The sequence below is a fragment of the Dipodomys spectabilis genome, unplaced genomic scaffold (assembly GCF_019054845.1).
Source record: "Dipodomys spectabilis isolate Male_0828 unplaced genomic scaffold, ASM1905484v1 ptg000102l, whole genome shotgun sequence".
NCBI classification, from domain to species: Eukaryota; Metazoa; Chordata; class Mammalia; order Rodentia; family Heteromyidae; genus Dipodomys; species Dipodomys spectabilis.
Genome location: NW_024870779.1, coordinates 7,738,826 through 7,753,805, shown reverse-complemented (window position 1 = coordinate 7,753,805; position 14,980 = coordinate 7,738,826). Strand labels below are relative to the sequence as shown.

The 14,980-nt window shown below is 37.6% G+C and overlaps 1 protein-coding gene across 6 annotated transcripts in view; it reads left to right on the top strand.

Moving 5' to 3' along the window:
- Rims1 (regulating synaptic membrane exocytosis 1) overlaps positions 1–14,980 on the top strand; it is a 504,676-nt gene that overhangs the window by 441,362 nt on the left and 48,334 nt on the right. For all 6 annotated transcript variants that reach the window (XM_042687077.1, XM_042687082.1, XM_042687081.1 and 3 more), the window contains one exon: positions 223–458. In XM_042687077.1, coding sequence (XP_042543011.1) covers positions 223–458 — 236 coding nt within the window. The remainder of the gene's footprint in view (positions 1–222; positions 459–14,980) is intronic.

Sequence of the window (14,980 nt, the reverse complement as noted above, 5' to 3'; positions counted from 1 at the left end):
CAGTATTGAAATGTCATTGTTTGAAACTCTGCCCCATGAATATTTTGGGAGTGATGATAAAATTTTTGAGCATTTGTAGCCTGAGGATTACTACTGAACTGATTTCCCCCCCTGCCAAAAAAACCCCTGCCTGGTTATTTGAAAAATAAATTAGGTTTAAGGTTTCAGTTCTGCTGACCTGTAATTTATGGATGCATATATGTTTTTACTTTATAAATATAGTTCATTTACCCCCAAAATGCAAGGCAGACGGATGGGGACATCAGGAAGAGCCATCACGAAGAGCACCAGTGTGAGTGGAGAGATGTACACACTGGAGCACAATGATGGCAGCCAGTCAGACACAGCTGTGGGTACGGTTGGAGCAGGTGGGAAGAAACGGAGATCCAGCCTGAGTGCCAAAGTGGTGGCCATTGTTTCTCGAAGAAGTCGAAGCACATCCCAACTTAGCCAAACAGGTGAGTGAAATGAACCCACCTTCCACTATGCCTGCTGGTGAGAATGTAGCATGTATTGCATTCTTCTTTGCAAAGAAAAGTTTTTTCTGCCTTTTGAAAGTATGTTTAATATATAGTGGTGTGTTTTTTTCTATGCAGCTCACTGAAGAAGTTATCATTTGCTAATACATTAAAGTGTTCAGATATTTCCCTTTGGGTAAAAAAACCAAAACTATGTTTACAAGGAAATGCAAAGAAGTATTAGACATCCAAATTGATTTATATACAAGAAAAGCAACAGGATTTTCTTTTTTCAAAATGTTCCATATACAATTCAGTTGCCTGTCATTATGTTTTGTTTATATTTTTTTAGAGAAAAGTGTGTCAGTTGTGCAACTTGAAGTATAGCCTTCAAAGTTCTGTACAAATATAATTGAATGGCTTTTGTTACAGTTTCAATGAAAGTAGAAACCCAGAAGCAATTTTTACTCTAACAAAATGGGTCAGTGAATTAATGCCAAGGCTGATGTTTTAATATATATTTGTCTTTAAAACATTTCTTTCTGCTTACAGATCTTAAAGGCTTTGTATCCTGAGGTGTTTGATTAAATGTGTGTACATATAAATTTATATTTAAGCAAATGCAGAAAAGAGTGTGTTTTAAAATAGAATAAAACCTTTCTTATAATTGCTTGATACTACTGGGCAATAGTAACTCATGCCTGTAATTCAAGCTACTCAGAAGGCTGAGGTAGGAGGGTGGTGGTTTAAAGCCAACCCAGGCAGGAAAGTTCATGAGACTCATCTCCAATTAATCACCAAAAAGCCGAAAGTGGGGCTTTGGCTCAAGTGGTAGAGTGCTACCCTTGAGCAAAAAAGCTAAGGGGCAATGCCCAGGCCCTGGGTTCAAGCTCAGGATGGCACAAAAATTGCATAATATTTGACAATACATATTGTATATTCCTTGCTATATGCAATACTCTATAAAAACAAGGGAAATTCAATTGAATCAGTGATATTGGTAGCACTTTTTTTCTCATGTTGCACACATTGGTTACATTTTCTATTCCTTTATAGCAAGAGCCTTGACACAAAATTTACTTCTATGAGAAAGGTCTCATAAAATCCTTTTTATAGCACACTCAGCATTCTGGAAAGTACCCATTTAAATTATACATTCTAGTGACTATATTGACAAATAAATTTGAAATTGAAAGTTGGGGCAATGTAGAAGTTGATCTAGTGTGTACAGCAATAAATCCAAACAGATTTCTCTTAAAACTCACGTAGAATGAAACGTGGATTAACTGGCATGCTTGTGATAGATCTGCCTTTCCTCCATCCCAGTAAAATGAACACTTCTCTTTATTGTGAAGGGTAATCATTTGTCTTCCTTAAGGTTGGGCTTTTTTTGAGTAGGAGTAGGAAGCATTTTTTATTTGCTTTGCTTTATTTTGCTTTGTTCTTGGGAATGCTTCCTAGTTACTGTTTATTTCATTTTGCTCTAGAATGCAGGGTATGGAGAAAGGCTTTGATGACCAGATTTCAAAATAATTCTTTAATGTCATTTAAGGAAAATCGTTTCCTATATGAAATGCTACAAATTTAGATATATTTATCTCCTCGCCCTGTCTCTCTCTGTTACCTTTCTTTGTCTCATTCTGTCTTTTCTGGTAAATCACTCTCCTTCTTTGTCTCAGCCTCTCTATTTCTCTCTCTTGTCTCTGTCTCCACTGCTCTCTCATCGTCTCTCTGGGTGTCTCTCTCTGCGAACTCTGTCTTTCTCTCCCCACTGCCTGTCTCTCCCTCTCTGCGAGTCCTGCTGTCTCTGTCTGTCTCTGTGCCTCTGTCTCCCTGTCTCTCTCTTTTTCTCACTCTCCTTCTCACTCTTCTTTCTCCTCCCTCCCTCTCTCCTTTCTCCACTAGTAAGTTCCTTCTCTGTCATTCACTCAGTGAGCAGGTGAAAATTATCTTACATTTGCATATGAACTATATAGGGGCCTATTTGTAGAGATTGACTTTAAACAGCTGCTGTGGAAATACTCAGCCGTTTTTCTTTATTAATTTAAATTTCATTGCAGTATTGATGTTCAAATGATATCTACTTTCTCAACAATTCCAGAGTCTACTCAAAGATTAGAGTGCAATGTATGGCTGCAAAATAAGATACTGGATTACGAAGACAAGATAGCAACATATTTCTGTCCCATATTGACTGAACAACTAAAATTGAACTTCTCTTAAGATGCAGTGTGCTTATATAAATAATCACAGATTGAGCTGAATGTCCTAAGACCTTCCCAGGTGTAAATTTTTATAATTCCTCTAAGTAAAGACAAGGAGGAACATTTTAGCTGAATTATTATGTAAATAATGTACCTTTCAGTTGATAATTTTTCCTTAGGTCTCATTTCTCTTCATTTTTCTAAGACAAGTGGCACATGTTAGCAATCCTCAGTTATCTTTCCTATTGGATTCCATGTACAGCCTGACTTTCTCCTTTTATCTCCTGCTTGTAATTTTTTTTTATTTTTGGTCCCTCATGGGGCTTGAACTCAGAGTCTGGGAGATGTCCTTGAGGTCTTTTGATCAAGGCTAACACTACCACTTTGAACCACAGAGCCACTTCCAGTTTTCTGTTGGCTAATTGGAGAAAAGGATCTCATGGACTTTCCTGCCAGGGCTGGTTTTGAACCTTAACCTAGACCTCAGCCTCCTGAGTGTCTAGGATTACAGGTGTGTACCACCAGTGCCCAGCCTTGTGACTTTATTTTTCTCATCAACGATTACTTTTCATCCTCTGCCTCTGAAAACCTTTCTTTCATAATCTTCTTGATTTGTTTTTCTTTTGTGCATAGGTCTCACTCCCCAGCACTGTGTGAGAGCTAATCAGACTCTTCTGTGCTTTCTCTGTATTCCTGAGACTTTGATGATTGTATTTTCTGTGTGAGGGTATTTGTATGAAACCTTCTCTGTTGTAGTGTTGTGTCCTTGGGGTCATAGCCTATGTCTCATTCCTCATTTTATGCCTGGTTCTTAATCCTGTACCTGACATGGTACTTACCGTGTGGGTGCTTACCTGTGTGGTTAACCACTTAGATGTTCAGCAGATGTTTGAGGGATCTGATGGATTTGTTTTAGGTAAAGTGATTAAGAGCTTAAGCTCAAGTGGTAAAAAAGCCAAAGTATAAAGGCTCTGAGTTTAAACTATAGTATAGACAGACACAATACAATTGTTTACTAGGAATTAAGGCCCCTCCCCACCTCTTAGCAGCTCCATTTCTCTGCTACAGTTTTTAAGATCACCCTGAGCTTTTTTTTCTCTAGCACTTGAGCCCTATACCACTCCACTTCTGGCCTTTTGGTGGTTAATTAGAGACAAGACATGCACAGACTTTCTTGATAGGCTGGTTTTGAACTGTGATCCTCAAATATCAGACTCTTGAATAGCTAGGATTATTGGTGTGAGCCACCAGTGCCCAGATACCCTGAGATTCTTTGAGATCCCATTGATATAATCCTTGGGAGTCTGGGATAAAATATGATTACATTGAGTCTTTGCTGTTGTTGTTGTTTTCAATTTTGTATTTTAGTATGTTGCCGAGGCCCTGGCCTTTTGCATAACTGGGCCTGTATTCTATCACTTAGGCACATCACAACCGGAGGTCTAGATTTTTGAATGTGCTTTAGAAGTTCATCAGTCTTTGGCAGTTATTTACTATTCACTGTGAGTCTTGGTAATATAAATACTACTCTACTTATTGACTTTATCTACTATTATTACCTTGCCAATGGCCATGAGAAAATCTGCATTTTTACTCTCAAGATGATTCTAAAAGGCTATTTTTTCCTTTCATCACTTATCTTTATGAAAATAAGCAATGAAGAATTTCAGAAAGTCCAGTAATCAAGTTAAAAACTATGTAGGGTGTAATATTCTACAAAATTGTATCATCAAAAACAAAAGTTCCCCACGGAAGCTTATGGATACTTACAGATGTCAGATCTCAAAAAAGGTTGTTCACAATTTCTGGGTTACTAAAGCATAGCTCTAACTTCTCAAGATGATATTGGAAGTGGAAATTAACAAACTTATCCTTGTTCCACTGTCAAGAATAATATCGGCAGGGTGCAAGTGGCTTATGTTTGTAATCCTAGCTACTCAGGAGGTTGAGATCTGAGGGTCATGGTTCAAAGCCAGCCTGTGAAGAAAGTACTGAGACCCTTATCTCCAATTAATCACTAAAACTCTGGAAGTGGGGTGATGGCCTAAGTGGTAGAGTACCAGTCTTGAAAGAAAAGCCTCAGTATCAGCACACACACACACACACACACACACACACACACACACACACACACACACTAGTATATTGATAAAATTGTAACTATAACACTTTTAAAGTATAGTGTTTAACGAGGCCATGACCTCAAGGCATTGATTAAAAAATTTGCCTTGTTCCTACAGAAAATGCCAGGAAGATGTCCAGAATATTTTAAATTCCATTGTGTTAATGCTTTTCCCCAGAGTCACACAGGTAAGGGGAATAAGAAAATACTCCATGAAGGACACTTGCCAGGAAAGCACAGTTTTTGTTAACTCAAGAAAATAAATGTCTTACAGTGATCCCAGGCCATCTTCTGACAACCATGCACTCTGGAAAGTTATTTTCTGTCTTTTAAATATGATCCTGCTTTGTTAAAATTACAGAAGTAAGTTCATAGTAAGTTCTACCACGAGGTAGAAAGGCACATTTAGTCTCCTTGAAGATTTCAGGTAAATTTTCTTGAGTCTGTTGATAATTCTCAATAGATCCCAACATTTCTTTCCAAGGATATGTTCTTCCCTCCCCACCAATTTTATTTTTTATTTAATGAAAGCTACCGTGGATCACAGTCTTGCCTAAATCTAAATTCCTTATCTGTGCCTCATTTATTTGAGTCATTTAACTGCACAAGAAAAACATTCTACGGAACATAATGTTTCATGTTCTTTGTTTCCTGAGCACAAAATAATGGTGCCAGAAACCATCTTGCAGTCTGCAAAACCATCAAGTGAATGTAAGCACGGGTTCTTTTATTTACTGCCGCTGTCGGTCCTAGGAATTCACTACTGTGAATAGATTCAATTCAGCTATAGTAACTCATCTTCTGAGCAGATGCCCTAATAAGGAGGAGTATTTTCAAACACACTTCAGTTGCTCTATTTTTGTTCTTTCCCTTGCCTCAAACAATAAATTCTTAGTTTGCCTAAGCTGTAGGTGTTCTTTTTAGGTTGGCTTGATAGGAAAAATAATACTGACTTGACTAGAATTTTTAATTAATCTGAATCTCAGAATTTAGAGGAGAAAATTAAACTTAAGTGCCTTCTAAGCACAATGCTAACAGCTACAGATCTCATTCTCCAGAGCAGCTGGGCTATCAGCACCTGACTGTGTCCTGAGAATTATATATTGAGTTATACAGAGATTTTTTTAAAAAAACATGAGATTTGCTTCAGGTTACCTCATATTTCTGAGCATTGTGTCTGATTATATTTAAGCAGATACCCAACTTTATTACATCCTTATCTTTTTATTACTTTACATATACAAGGAAGTTTCAATTCATCATGTCAGTGTATAAACATAATGCACCTCAATCTATGTCACCTTCATCTCTCTCAGCCCCTCCATTTCTTCAATACATGGTTGCATTTTCACAAAGGTACATTGTATATTATGACACTATTTACCCACACGTCCTTTTGAGTACAGAAAAACAAAAAGAAACGATGAAACATGTATGACACTACTACTAATTACAAATTCACAGTGTATACTAGTATACTATTTGATGCTCATTTGATGAGTCTGTGTTAGTTTATTGAACAATGACTGCAGGTCAGACAGGATTTTAATCCCTTTGTATGTTTTAACTTCTCCACTTCTCAAAGGATAACCATAAAATGCTATTGTTTTTTTTTTTTTTCCATCTTATTGGTCCTAGGACTTGTTTGAAGCCATACACTTTTAGAAAGCTTATATTGTAATAGAAAGATCTTAGAGAGTTTATATCCTTAGCTACTTTATTATAATCCCACTGCATTATATGCATTTGAAGGATAGCATGTTTTTTATTATCAAGGTGATGTACAGAGGGGTTACAGTTACATACATAGGTAGTGAGTACATTTCTTCCCAACATTGTTGCCCTCTCTCTCCTCTTTCTCCCACTTTCCCTGCCCCTATTTTCCCCCCAAGTTGTAAAGTTCATTTCTTCTTCTCTTTTTTGTTTTTTCTGTTTTTTTTTTTTTTTGGTCTGTCAGTTGTGGGGCTTGAACTCTGGGCCTGGGCACTGTTTTTCAGCTCTTCAGCTCAAGGTGAGCACTCTACCACTTGAGCCACAGCGCCACTTCTGGTTTTCTAGTTTATTGGAGATAAGAGTCTCATGGACTTTCCTACCCGGGCTGGCTCTGAACCATGATCCTCAGATCTCAGTCTCCTGAGTAGCTAGGATTACAGACGTGAGCCACCGGCACCCAGCATAAAGTTCATTTCTAACATAGGGTCTGGTGAGTATCACTGTTGCATTGGCTCACTCTTTGTCCTTTGTCTCACCATTTTGTCTTTTTTTGGGGGGAGGGTACTAGGGATCAAACCCAGGACGTTGCACTTGCTTCTAGGCAAGTGCTTTGCCATGGGCTATATACTAGCACATTATACAACTCTTAGCAACCACAAGTTTACATGTAATTTTTCTATAATGCTTTGAAGAATACATAAGACTCCATCTCCATGTTGTGCCAGAGTGGATTTGCAATGAGCTGGGTAGGTTGCAGGAAGATTTGATCCTCAGAATATGTGGAAATGGAAGTAGGTAACTTGAGGGGTTGGATGGGTTTGGGAGAAATAGGGGAGAATGATGAGGTCACTGATTGAGATGCGTTGTGCTCACAAACTGACATGTTCAACTGAAATTCCCTTGTGCAGCTGCTTAAATATAGTAAAATAAATAATTGCTCCAAAAGAGCATATGGAAATCTTTGTATCTGAACTTGGTGGGCAGTAAGGAGGAGAACATGTCCAGAAGAGTGCACTGTGTTGCTATTTACCACATAATGGAGTTCTAGAAAAGACCCTCATTTCTAAACTGTGCTGTGTGGAGACTGCTGGGAGGAACATTGGGAAATGTTCTCTTTGTTTCTGTTTCTTTTTTCTTTTTTGACTTTTTGAATACTATCAGAATATTAAAAGCAATTGAGGGCTGGGAAGGTGGCTCAGTGGTAGAGCGCTGGCCTTGCATGCTTGAGGCCCTGGGTTCGATTCCTTAGCACCACATAAGCAGGAAAAAAAAAAGCCAAAAGTGGCACTGTGGCTCAAGTGGTAGAGTGCTAGCCTTGAGCTGAAGAGCTGAGGGACAGCGCCCAGGCCCAGAGTTCAGGTCCCACAACCGGACCCCCCCCCCCTCCAAAAAAAAAAGCAATTGAAACCAAAGAAGTTGCTTAGTAAGGGTAAAATATAAGAGGAAAAGGGACCTAGAAAAGACTCTTGAAAAAAAAGAAAAACTTGAAGGTCATTAGAGCCTCAGTTTCCCTAATGTATAAAGTGGAATAATACATGATACCTACTTCATAACACTGTTGTGGCGATTAAATGAAAATGTGCCCAGTTTGAATCCAGCCCAGGCAGGAAAATCTGTGAGATTTTTTTTTTTCCAATCCTGGAGCTAGAACTCTGTGCCTAGGTGCTATCCCTGAGCTTCTTTTGTTCAAGGCTAGCACTTTATCACTTGAGCCACAGTACCAATTCTAGCTTTTGCTGGGTAGTTTATTAGACGTAATAGTCCCACAAACTTTCCTGTCTGGGCTGGCTTCAAACCATGATCCTCAGCTCTCAGCCTCCTGAGTAGCTGGGATTACAGGTGTAAACCACTGGTGTTCAGCTTGTGAGAACCTTATCTCCAGTTAACCACTGAAAAAGCCAGAATGGAGCTATGGCTCAAGTAGTAGAATGCCAGCCTTGATCAAAATGACTAAGGGACAGGACCTGAATTCAAGTACCAGCCCAGAAGAATTTTTTTTTGTTAAATACTTGTTACAAAGTACATGGGATCATGACATATAGTATAACAAGTGATTATATTTATTCTGGGGGATTAAATAAAAGGGCAATGAAGAACAGGCTCCTAGATGGCAGTCAGGGAGACATTATTCTATCCAGTAATTCTTTCTGTTTATTGTATGTGAATGACTCGAACACAAATTCTTCAGATCTACTGTGATTCACATGGCCTTTTTCCCATGGACCTATCATATTTACTTCTGTGTCCCCCATGAATACCATCTCCTATTACACACAGTGACTTTCCACAGTGAAGGAGAAATGACTTCTTCAAATCTTCAGTTTTGCCCTAAAAATGGATCCCTAACTTCCTTGCTTATATAAAGTAGTACAAACAGTTTTCTTGATCCTGTTTTTACTAATAGAGAGATCAGGGCCTGTGTTATCTTAATGACAATTATATCCCTACTAAAGAACAATTCCTGTGTTAGGTGCACAAGTGTTTGTTTAAAGGAAGACTTTTACAAGAGTGTTCTGTGTTCTCTTTCCTTACATATCTATTTCTTTCTATGCAGCCTCTCTCCCACTTGACTCTGAATTATTCTCATCTACTTCCACCAAATCATTTCTCCTACATTTATAGTAAAGTCACTAAGACATTAAATTACTTGCATAAAATTTAACCTACTGTATGAGTCACAGATATCGTATACATTTGTTATCAGCAAAATTTGAAGAACAACAAATAGATAAAAGATACCTACTTTATTTAACATGGACAAATTATTTCTCTCTCACACTATGGCTCCACTTTTTGCTATTGTATGAGAAAGACTTGCTTTCCTCAATTTAATGAAATATGTCTTAAAATTTCTTTTTAAAAAATGTATCTCTTTATTCAAGCCATTTTCAATTGTATTTCCCCACTGGGACCAAAAGAAATGTTTTAAACATCTATAAGACAATTTTTAATACTCATTTTGATGCTGTTTAAATATTTTGCCCATAAATTTCTTTAGAGGTCTTGTCATAAACAGTAAAATTCAGAGTTATTCAAGGGTGCTATCCATGTATCAGGAAATATTTGGTCTTACAAAACAAGTGTTTTAGATGATGAAGAAACTCAGTGAACATCTCTTGGAGGGGTGAAGTTGATCCTTGTTCAGTCTGAAAGTCATATTCAGATAGAAATTAAAATGGGTCATACCATGGTATTTCACTTAACATTGTGACTTATCTTTTGCATTGAATTTTATCATTGCTTTTTTTTCTGTGTACCAGTATTGGGGTCTGAACTTAGGAACAAAAGCTTTCACTTCACTTTTTCACTCAAGGTTTTTCTTTGCCACTTGAGTCATAGCTCCATGTCTGGCATTTTGCTGATCAATTGAAGATAAGCATCTCTGCCTAGGCTGGCTTCAACCCACGAACATCAGTTCTCAGCCTCCTGAGTAGCTAGGAGTGCAGTCATGAGCCACCTACACCCAGCCAGGTATCTGTTTCACTATTTTTTTCCTTTTTTCTCTCTTCTTTGCTTAGATATCATTTTATTTTCACCTGCATATTGCCATTTACCAGTTAATTCTATTGTTTTTCTTTTAAATATTAACACTTACAAACAAGAGTACAGAGTGACCATCTTAAGATTTTGAAGCAAAGAAAGAAGAGTTTGATGAAGAAAATATATTTTTGCTAGAGTCACCATTACAGTAACATAAAAGAAAGAAAAAAAAAAGAAATCCCATTGGTAAGGAATAACAGATAAAGATGGATAAAAAATTCTAGTTCCCAGTTCATTCCTTGCTTCCTTGCTTCCTTCCTTCTTTCCTTCTTTCTTTCTTCCTTTCCTTCCTTCTTATTTTTTTTTTTGGTGTATGTGCTGGTACCTAGGGCTTGATCTCAGAGCCAGTGCTCTCACTTAGCTTCTTCACTCAAAGGCTAGCAGTCTACCATTTGATCCAGAGCTCCACTTCCAGCTTTTTTTGGTGGTTAATTGCAGATAAGAGCCTCAGATAAGAGACTTTACTGCCTGGAGTGGCTTCAAACCATGAGCCTAAGATCTCAGCTCCTGAGTAAGTAGGATACTATAGGCATGAGCCTCTGGTATCTGGCTTCAGTATCTTTTTATGTACATTTCTTCCTCAAAGAAATACTTTATGAATATACTTAGGTGTCCCGACCCGTAGGACGTCAATGAGGGCAGTGAACCTAAGCGAGAAGGAATGAAGGGACAAGAGACACGAAGAATGACAGCAAGACAGGGATTCTGATCAAGCTGCAAAATTTTTTATTTTTCACACAGGGGTATTTATATGCTTGGAATAAGGAAGCTTTTTCATTGGCCGTAGCAGCTGCAGGATGTTTGCTTAGGGCCGGGTGAAAAGGTCGGATTCTGTAAACTCAGCCTCCAGATGTTCCTGTGAGATAGTCAAGCCTATCATGTTGAGAGACTCCCTTTTGGCTCCCGACATCTTAGGTATATTGTTTGAGCTGGGAATAGAGACACAGGATCCTGTGGACATAGGTAACGCATGTCTGATGCTAGGTCAGCACATCATGATACTTATTACCAAATCATTTATATTTTAGGATTCCCTTTTTATAACCTAAAGACTTGGCATACACAATAAGTGAAGCCTAATAATCATTGTTTTCCAGAACCATGAGGCAAAAATAAATCATTTCAGAGTCAAACTTCAAATTCTAGAGACTTTTTTTCCTAATTGAAAATACTATATTTTTGCTCTTATTTCAGAAGCTTGTATCTTCTGAGAAGTAATCAAAACCAGTCACACTTAGGAGAGTTGAAAATAAAAGAGATTGAAATGGATGGATTACTAAATAAACTTATTTTGTAAATAAGCATGTGCTTGCATTGTGACACTTCTGTGATGATGTAGAAGTGTGTTAATTGGAAAATGTGAAAAGATCAATTAACATCTGAATTTAGTATTTTATCACTCTAAATTTGAAGGTATAAAAAAGAATGTTTGATTTTTTGTCTGCATTATAGAAAAGGAAAATAGAAGCAGGTCCTTGAGTGGGGACAGGAGTTCTAGAAAGGAAAGGATATTGATTGAAAATCCACAGAAAAAATAGAGATAGCTAATCAGCTGTAGTTGGGCCAATCTGTTGCTCTAAATGCTAATTCCAATTTACAGCTGCTACCCAGGAAGTTAACCCAAACATTAACTCAATTGTTTGAATATGAAAAGAAAAGAACTGGAAAACGTTATCTTAAGAAATCATCACATATCCAGGCTCTAGTGGCTCACCCCTGCAATCTTAGCTACTCAGGAGGCTGAGATCTGAGAATAGAGTTTGAAGCCAAGCTTCATGAGACTCATCTATTTAACTACCAAAAAAGCCAGAAGTGGAGCTATGGCTCAAGTGGTAGAGCAATAGCCCTGAGCAGAAAAGCTCAGAGACCATCCCCTAGACCCTGAATTCAAGCCCCAGGACTGCACCCCCCCCCCCCCCCCAGTAAAGGAAATCACCACATAAAGTATGCTGTATTCATGTATCCCAATAAAACTCTTTATTACTATTAATGTATGCTCATTATTTTTAATTTAAAAGAAACATTGAATGAAAATTCATCCCTAGTAGGGTATGGTAGGGTCTCTGGTCTTCAACAAAGTATTAAAATACTAATTTCCTATAAATTAGGGACTTATTAAGGAGGTAGATATGATTATTGGAATAGGAATAGAAAAAGTTTCTTCTCAAAATAAGATCTTACTTTCAGTTTGTTCTTTGGCTTTCAGTAATGCTTAAGTATCCTGTCTTCTGGTGGGTCATTCTTTACTTGCTTTTTCATAAGTCACATTTCAAACTTAAAACCTTTAACCTAACTTGTATATAGAGAAAAAAATCAAAGAAGAAGAGAATGAAGTCAACTATATTGAGATTGCATTCTATGTATTGATCACGATGGTAAAGAAAAATGTTTTCCAGAGAGTCTTGGGGTTTTAATTAAGTTTAACTGAAACTGTTGCCTTTATTTTTTTCAGTTTTGAGATAATTTTACATATTTATAGGATACAGTGTGATAATGCTGTACATGTGTGCAATGAGTAATGACCAAAACAAGGTAGTTAGCATTTTCATCTCATTAGATATCGTTTCTTCTTTTAAGAGTCTTATTTTTTCATTGACTGAATGATGGGGATGAAACCAACATGCTAAGAATTGGGCTATATGCGCAGTCAAGACTCTTCTTTTCTAGTTCTTTACACAATATGTGATAAATTGTTGTGAGGTACAGCTACCTTCCGGTGCTATAGAACACCTTAGAATTTTTCCTCATGCGTCAATGCGTTTTAGTACCCTTTATCCAACAACTTCTGTGTCCTTTCCCTTCTCACCTTCCTAACATCTTGTGACCATTGTTCCACACTCTTGTTCTATCTATGAAATCAGTTCTTTTCATTTCTAATATGACTCAGAAACTGTGGCATCTGTCTTTCTGTGTTTCACTGATGTCACTCTAGTTCCATCTAGTTACTGTCAGTGACAGTTTCCATGCAACTGCGGATTCCAGTTTCCTAGGTGCCTGTGGTTTGGACAATCAATCCCTTGGCTGTAGGGCCTGAATCAAAGTGATTGTGTAAGAGCTGAGCTCAGTGGGCTCCCTTCTGCTAATGGCACTGGAGGCACACACATTCAGTCTGTGGACTTCTGCCTGCGCTTTTCAGATTCAGGATGTCCTACATTCACTGGCCCAGATAGCACAATTCACTACACACCTTTTTATTTTGCAAATGGTTTAGCAATTTTACTGAAGGCAATGCCAGTTGATGATTCTTTTGCTCTCCTTTTATATTCTTAGCATTGTTACTGATTGCAAACCCTTCAGCTAAGCATTTGAGAAGAGCCTCCATGCCCTTTAAAACTCAGCACCCAGTTCCCTTTGTGTTACACAACAGTCAGAAAGCCCTTGCCTTGCCCCAGATTAGTCTGCAAGCTCATTTTCTAACCCACATGTCAACAGGCAGCATCCGCTTTTCTGTAGAACTGTACAGTTGGCAAAGCCCTTTTATGCAAAATTATGGAAAGTTTTAAAATAAGAGGCTGATCAGATTAGGGAAAATTACAGATGGATTATATAGAAAGAAAACAAGGTTGGAAGTTAAATATGATGCAAAAAAATTATATAATCTGTTAATTCCAAGTAATTTTCTTTCTTCCCATCAATGAAGCAATTGTGAGAAATAAATGCAGCTCTTTTTTTGTGCCAGTAGTGGGGCATAGACTCAGGTCCTGGGAGCTATTCCTTATTTTTTTTTCTCAAGTTTGGCACTCTACCATTTTGAGCCACAGCATCCTATTATTTCAGTCATTGGGCATTGCTCAAATGGTAGAATACTAGCTATGAGAAGAAAAAAAAGCCAATCCCTGCCTTTATAATACTTGACCAAATGCCAGTGTGGAAGTAAAAGAACTTGCAGAGTTCTTATCGACTCAACCTTTAATTAATTTTATATAATTTATAAACCTTGGAAAATTCAGTAGTTACAAACAAATCCTCTTAAATATCAAAAATGTGTCTTACTTTCCTTTAAAAATAACTTAAACTACCATAATAGCTTAATCATTGTTTTATCATAAGTTCAGTTTTTTGGGGGTTTTTTTTCTCCCGGTCAGTCATGGGTCTTGAACTCTGGGCCTGGGCACTGTCCCTCAGCTCTTCAGCTCAAGGCTAGTGCTCTACCACTTGAGCCACTGTACCACTTCCAGTTTTCTGGTGGTTAATTGGAGATAAGAGTCTCATGGACTTTCTTGCCCAAGCTGGCTTTGTACTGTGATCCTCAGATCTCAGCCTCCTGAGTAGCTAGGATTATAGGTGTGAGCCACCGGCTTCCAGCTCATAAGTTCAGTTTTAATAAGAACTAAAATTTTATCTCAAAAGAAGAAAATATATATACTTACACTTTAAGATACAAAAGCAAAAATTTAGTGTTATAAGGTGAAGTTGGGCTTGAAAAGAATTTTTAATTTTAAAATTATTCTCCCTTTGTTATCTTTTTCTTTACATACAAGAACTTAGATGTGTTACTATTCTTTTTAATGTAGAAAACAATGGCTTCAAACACCTTTATAATAAGCAATTACATTTTCACATTGATAAATTGTGCAGCAATTAATTTCTCAGGTTAGAGACTTCTAAGCCAAGATACTACATCATGAGTTACAAGATAGATAGATAGAAAGATAGATAGGTAGATAGATAGGCAGGCAGGCAGGCAGGCAGGCAGGCAGGCAGGCAGGCAGACAGACAGACAGACAGACAGCTGACTGACTAACTGACTAATTCTAGGGCTCTGTTTTTAGTTTTCTTGTATCTTCACTTCTGTACCCATCCATCTTTATAGCCATTGTCCCTGCCTCCCCTTGTAAAAATAAAAACAGAAAGAGTCACAATGAGCCTAATAACTTTTTTACTGCTATGACATACTTTTGATATCACTGTTCTATGCTTAGTATATGTATTCCTGTCATACT